Source organism: Otolemur garnettii, unplaced genomic scaffold (genome assembly GCF_000181295.1).
Source record: "Otolemur garnettii isolate 467f Iridium unplaced genomic scaffold, OtoGar3 scaffold00029, whole genome shotgun sequence".
Classification (NCBI taxonomy): Eukaryota; Metazoa; Chordata; class Mammalia; order Primates; family Galagidae; genus Otolemur; species Otolemur garnettii.
The window spans coordinates 17,083,804-17,090,461 of record NW_003852424.1 but is presented as its reverse complement, the minus strand read 5'-3'; the positions used below and the strand labels follow the sequence as shown (position 1 = coordinate 17,090,461).

Sequence of the window (6,658 nt, the reverse complement as noted above, 5' to 3'; positions counted from 1 at the left end):
GTCTCAAAAAAAAAATTTTTAAAAATTAGCTGAGTATGGTGGTACACACCTATAGTCCCAGCTACTTGGGAAGCTAAGGCAGGAGTATCACTTGAGCCTAAGAGTTCAATGCTGCAGTGAGCTAAGATCATATCACTGTACCCCAGCCTAGGAGACAAAGGAGACACTGTCTCCAAAAAAAGGGGGAAATCTGTCAACATTTGCCATGTCAAGGGCCATTCCTACAGATACTATGAGGGTCAGCACAAACCGTATTAAGTCACAGCAGGCTAGAGGAGAGACATCAGGCTGGAGGTGAGGGAAAAAAGGGTGTTATGGGCCATGGTGAACAGGGTACAGATGAAGCTAAGCACCAACCCACAGCTGCCAGGCACATGAGTGCCTCAAATGAGGCTTCCCAAGAGGAGATGGAAATCCAGATGTAAAATATGGGTTTAAATTTTCAAGCCATGCTGTGGGTCAGACACCAGGCACCTGTGAGACACAGTCTGGGCTAGAAGCTGACACTGCCGCAGGCCTGCCATTACCCCTTCGCTGTGGGATAGGGATTCTCCAGGCTCTTCCTCCTCCCACTCCTCATCGCTATCCACCTCATAGTCCAGGAGCTGCTGAGAAAAGAAACAGGAGGCATCACGATCACCTTCAGGGTAGGAAGAAGAGGGCAAAGCAGAGAAGCTAGTACACTTGTAGGGTTCAAGTGAGCAGTTCCAACAAGGCAGTACAGGAGGGACAGGGGAGGTACACAGCCATACCTGTGACCTGCTTACCTTGTCTTGGGCCCAGGGATCCCGCGGACGGATGACCGTTGTCTGCTTATTCCATGTCCCCCAGTATGCTGGTCGGTGATTCTCACAAAACTGCAGTAGCTTCATCCTGCCAAACTTCTTGCGTTCTGGAATACCATCAACCTTCCCGCTTTCCACAATTACAACATCACTGGGAAGTAAAAACACTGTACTCAGGGATGTGTCTCTTTTGAAACTCACTCACATGCCACCTGGGGTCTCCCTGGTAAGTTTGTCATAACAATTCTGAAAAGATGGGCAACTGTTAGGCAGCAGCATCACTGTTACCAAAGAAAGGTCAGGAGCAAATTCAGGGGCTAGACAGAGGAGGGTGTAGTATAGAGGGAAAACAAGGAGGAGGGGTGTCAAGTTGCTGCCCCATAGCATTTCCAATAAGGGGGTTGTGTGGAATACACAGATCAGAAAGAAAAAGGCAGGGGGAATGCCCCTTAATGGGAGACCACCATAGAAACAAGATCCTTCTTGGGAAGTGTTTCTAGGGCTGAAAGGAAGGCTGGGTGGAAAGAGGCCAGAGGCCTAAGGACTGGGAGGGAATGACTGGCCCAAGGGCCACAGTAAGTCAGCAGCAGGGCTGAGCCAGAGCCAGAGCTCCTATCCCAGGTTTCTTGGGGCTCTGTTTACTACCAATGGGCAAAGGACAGTCTCCTTGGGCTCTAACCTGTTAAAAACGTCTGTGTTCAGGTTGGAAATTCTGGTGGGTCCGGACCTGAGGGGCTGCCGGCCTTTCAGTTCTTTCAGAAAGGAGAATTCTCCACTCTGCTGCTGGAGGAGCTGGTCTAGCCGATCACAGAGGTCTTGGTTGAAGGCGGTCCGAAACCGAGGAGCAAGAACCATGTGCTCTTTAATTTCAAAGGGAGCAAACTTCCCACAGGAGCCGGCGAGGGTCTAAAATCAAGAAGAGACCCTCTAGAATCCCAGAGTCGTGCAGAGGATGAATCTTGGACCCGAGGCAGATGGGCTTTGAGACTCATCCAAGTTAAGTCAAAGGAACAGACTCAACGTCCTGAAAAAGTCCTTGTTCCATGTCTCAAATGAGCGCTGAGTTAGGACCAGACACTAACTGGCATCTAGGTGAGGGAACAAAGATACTGAGAGAGTGACCAGCTCCTCCAGAGCCAGACTTTTAAAATACAAACTGGTTTATGACACAAAGCATGTTTTCAACACAGTAGCAGCCTGGTCTGAACCTGAAGCGTCAGTATCTAGTATCTCAGTCTCTGCCCCTTGTCCACCCTGGTATACTTGAGCTCCCTCTTCCTGATCTCCTTCAGCATTCTTAGTACCTAAATCAGGGATCCCAAGCTGGCAGCACATGAGATGGCTGAGGCTGGCAGACCACAATGGTCTGGTTACACAGCAGAGCCACTGGAGAGTCTCAGGGATGAGATCCAGGCTGGGATTTTTTTTTTTGAGACACAGTCTTACCTGGTCACCCTCAGTAGAGTGACATCATAGCTCACAACCTCAAACTCTTGGGGTCAAGCGATTTTCTTGCCTCAGCCTCCCAAAGTAGCCAGGGCTACCAGTTACAAAGTAAGACTCAGTCTCAAAAAAAAAAAAAAAAAGGCAGTTGTGGTGGTTCATGCCTGTAACACTAGCTAGTAGCACTCTGGGAGGCTGAGGTGGGCGAAATGCTTGAGCTGAGGAGTTGGGGGGCCAGCCTCAGGAAGTGTGAAACCTCATCTCTACTAAAAGCAGAAAAACTAGCGGGTGTGGTGGTGCAGGCCTGTAGTCCTAGCTACTCGGGAGTTTGAGGCAGAAGAATTAGTTAAACCCAGGAGTTTGAGGTTGTTGTGAGCTATGCATGCACTCTACCCAGGGTGAGAGTGAGACTCTGTCTCAAAAAAAAAGGGGGGGGGGAATATTTAGGACAATGTATTTATTTTGGAGACAAAGTCTCATTCTATTGCCCAAGCCAGAGTACAGTGGCATCAGCCTAGTTCAGAGCAGCTGGTTGTCCCAGAAAATACACATGAGAAACACAGTGGCGCTCATAGACCTTCACTGCACCAATGAGGGGGTGTAGAAACTAGGATACCATGGCTTTATGAAATGTCACAACATAGCAATGAAAAGGAATGAAGTGGCTATGTGGTCACTACACAATGTGTATATACGTTAGATTCAGGTTATCAGATTGTGCACCTTGTTCAACCACTGTCACTTAAATATTTTGAGATAGAAAGATCCGTTATGAAAAGAAAAAAATAGATGAAATGCGCAACATGGCAAAAGATAAAACTCTGAGACATGGCTAAGTAAACCAAAGAAGCAACATGATAAATTCAGGACAATCCTGAATTACATATGCATATAAACACACTGTGGGGGCAAGGAGTAAATGCATAGAAAAGGATATGGAAGGAGGAAATCCGCCTGCTCTAGGGGATGGGGAAGGCAGGCTGGGGTCTCCACATACAAATGGTGGCTCAGAAGGTCTGAACTGCCAGGTGACCAATATCAAACTAGGAAAGTAAACTTCTGTGAATTCTCTACTTTTTTTTTTTTTTTTTTTTTTAGACAGAGTCTCACTTTATTGCCCTTGGTAGAGTGCTGTGGTGTCACAGCTCACAGCAACCTCCAGCTCCTGGGTTTAGGCAATTCTCTTGCCTCAGCCTCACAAGTAGCTGGGACCACAGGCACCCGCCATAACGTCTGGCTATTTTTTTGTTGCAGTTTGGCTGGGGCCAGGTTTGAACCCACCACCCTCAGTATATGGGGCCAGCGCTCTACTCACTGAGCCAGAGGAGCTGCCCCTCTACTGTCTTTTTTATAACTAAGCTTGGCCCCCTTTTCAAGTACAAATTTCCCAAGGGTAAGGACCAGGTTATCTTCTGATATAACTGACTGGAAACTATTCACAAAGCAATATCTAAAAACAGAATTTTTTTTTTTTTAAATCAGATATGCCATCTTTTTGCCTTTTTGGGATAAGGCAAAAGAACAAAATACTGAACCTCCAACTATCAGAAATAAAAGTGCCTGGGGTCGCCAAAGGCTCCTGCTATCTTGATGAAGGGAAAGCTAGCTAGCCAGAAAGCACCTTTTCATTTTTTTTCTCACTGGAGCATCTCACTCATAAATACCCTTTCATTTTTAAAAAGTACAAATGCACAGAAAATTAAAGCCAAAGGAAGCAGTACTCACTTTGGGGGCCTGTGGAGTCTTTGGTTTCTGGAAGAACCTCGTGATTTCGGCCTTCTCTGCTTTAATTCGCTGCAATGTAAGAGATGAGGAAATACAGTGTGTGCTTTAAAATGCTCCAAGGCCTCCACAATGGAATTCTATGCATCATTAAGTTGAAGATGTAATTGTGACTTGAGCTTTTAAAACCCATCGACCAGCAACTGATTGCCAGCCAACCTTGAAATGTCAGAGTTGTCCGTGTGGGCAGCAGTGCCGGGAGGCTGAGGCAGGAGGTGTGTGAAAGGCCTGCACTGAGAACAAGCCAAGAGACTGTGTCTAGATACACTCTTTTGTCCTTGTGGGAACCATCTGCTATCCCCAGACCAAGAGAGCGTTAGGTAGCAATTTAGGCAAGAGCCCCACTCAGGACATCCATTTCTCCAAAAGGCAGGAATGCAGATATTCTGTGGGAAATACTCTACCTTTTCTTCTTCTCTCAATCGTTTCTCCTCTTCCTTTTTCCTTTTCTCCTCAAGCTTGGCCCTGTGAGAGAGATATGAAATGTGTTTTTAGCTGACCTCTTGCTTTGGTTCTGGAAGTGAACACAATGTTCAACTGCTAAGTACATGTTAAGTATTTCTTTCTGCATCAGATGAGTGTGAACTCCTTTCTTGTTTACTGTAAGGCTGTTATGACACATAATAGACCTACATTTAAAAAGTGGGCCATTGGGCGGCGCCTGTGGCCTAGTGGGTAGGGTGCCAGCTCCATATACTGAGGGTAGCGCATTCAAAGCCGGCCCCAGACAAACTCCAACAAATAAATAGCTGGGCATTGTGATGGTACCTGTAGTCCCAGCTACTTGGGAGGCTGAGGCAAGAGAATCGCTTGAGCTGTGCTGCCATGGCATTCTACCGAGGGCGATAAAATGAGACTCAGTCTCTACAAAAAGTAAAACTTAAAAAAGAAATTTTAAAAAAGGGGGCCATCACAATAGATTTTAACAAATAAAAATAGTCGATGAAGTGACTAGAATAAAAATAGGCCTCAGTGGGCAGTGCCTGTGGCTCAGTGGGCAAGGCGCCGGCCCCATATACCGAGGATGGCGGGTTTAAATCTGGTCTCAGCCAAACTGCAAACAAAAAATAGCCAGGCATTGTGGCAGGCACCTGTAGTCCCAGTTACTCAGGAGGCTGAGACAAGAGAATAACCTAAGCCCAGGAGGTTTCTGTGAGCTGTGATGCCATGGCACTCTACCAAGGGTGACAAAGTGAGACTGTTTCTAAAAAAAAAAAAAAAAAAAAAGGCTTCAGTTTGCCAATGAATAACTGACACAGACAAAACCAAAATTCTTTCATTAAACTCCCATGAGTTGGGGTTGGCACCCGTAGCTCAGTTGTTAGGGCATCAGCAACATACATCGGGGCTGGTAGGTTCAAACCCAGCCCTGGGCCTGCTAAACAATAATGACAACTACAACAAAAAAATAGCCAGGCGTTGTGGAAGGCACATGTAATCCCAACTACTTGGGAGGCTGAGGCAAGAGAATTGCTTAAGCCCAAGGGCTAGAAGTTGCTGTGAGCTCTAATGCCACAACACTCTACTGAGGGTGACATAGTAAGACTATGTCTCAAAAATAATAATAAAATAAAAAATAAAATCCCATAATTGATGGGAAGAAGTGTCCCAGGCATACAGAGTGGAGCCTAGCCTGAGGTGGGGGTGAGGGAGCAGGAGAGACCAGGGTGCCACCTTCTAGCATGTGCCCCACACGTGGGAGGGAAAGGAAGCAAGGGGGAAGCTACTGCACCAGCCCCAGCGCCTATCCTGCCATAGGGAACACTCACTCAAGCGCCTCCTGCCGCTCCTTGCGCCGCTCCTCCTTGAGCCGCAGTTTCTCTGCTTTCTCTTTCTCATCCTTCTCCCTCTTCTCTCGCCTCTCCTTCTCCTTCAGCTCCTTCTCTTCTTCCTTCCTCTTCTTGGCCTCCTCCTTGGCCCGCTTGGCCTCCTCTTTGAGCTTTGCCTTCTCTTCCCTCTTTGCCCGTAGCTTAAGTTGCCTGCCCAGACGCTCCTGATCCTACAAGACAATGCCACAGGTAGCCCTCCTGCCAGCTCCTGGGAAGGGTAGACCTTGAGAATGACCAAGTTCCACTGCCAACACCAGGAGGAGCCTCCTGTCAACATCTTACATAGGAGTGATTTCTTATTTTTTTTGACAGGGTCTTGCTCTGTTGTCCTGTCAACACAGCTCACTGAAACCTCCAACTCTGCAGCTCAAGAGATCCTCCAACCTCAGCCTCCTAAGTAGCTGGGACTACTGATGGCCAATACCATGCTTGGCTAATTTGCTTTATTAGTATTTTTTGTAGAGACAGGGTCTCACTACAGGTTGGTGTCAAACTCCTGACCTCAATCAATCCTCTCTCCTTGGCCTCCCAAATTGCTGTGATTATAGGCAGGAGCCACCATGAAGAGATAGAAGAAGAGATATTTTCTTCTAGGCCATGAAGAAAATATCTCCTTCAGTCATGAGGAAAATGATAGGAATTAGCCATTTGTCCCAGTACTTTGTGGGCAATTCAGTAGATTTACTGGAACATAATTTTTAAAGGTGGAGCAAAGTTTATTGATTTTTGTTTTTTTTTGAGACAGAGCCTCAAGCTGTCCCCCTGGGTAGAGTGCTGTGAAATCACAGCTCACAGCAACCTCCAACTCCTGGGCTCAAG

General features: G+C 46.9%; 1 protein-coding gene across 2 annotated transcripts in view; it reads right to left on the bottom strand.

The window, feature by feature from the left end:
• CHAF1A (chromatin assembly factor 1 subunit A) overlaps positions 1 to 6,658 on the bottom strand; it is a 37,495-nt gene that overhangs the window by 9,931 nt on the left and 20,906 nt on the right. Inside the window, exons 5-10 of one of the 2 annotated variants that reach the window (XM_003788879.3) lie at positions 5,780 to 6,009; positions 4,415 to 4,475; positions 3,954 to 4,022; positions 1,465 to 1,691; positions 768 to 936; positions 528 to 608 (exon numbers count right to left, since the gene is read on the bottom strand). In XM_003788879.3, coding sequence (XP_003788927.1) covers positions 528 to 608; positions 768 to 936; positions 1,465 to 1,691; positions 3,954 to 4,022; positions 4,415 to 4,475; positions 5,780 to 6,009 — 837 coding nt within the window. The remainder of the gene's footprint in view (positions 1 to 527; positions 609 to 767; positions 937 to 1,464; positions 1,692 to 3,953; positions 4,023 to 4,414; positions 4,476 to 5,779; positions 6,010 to 6,658) is intronic. The other variant, XM_023512629.1, reaches the window with a different exon arrangement.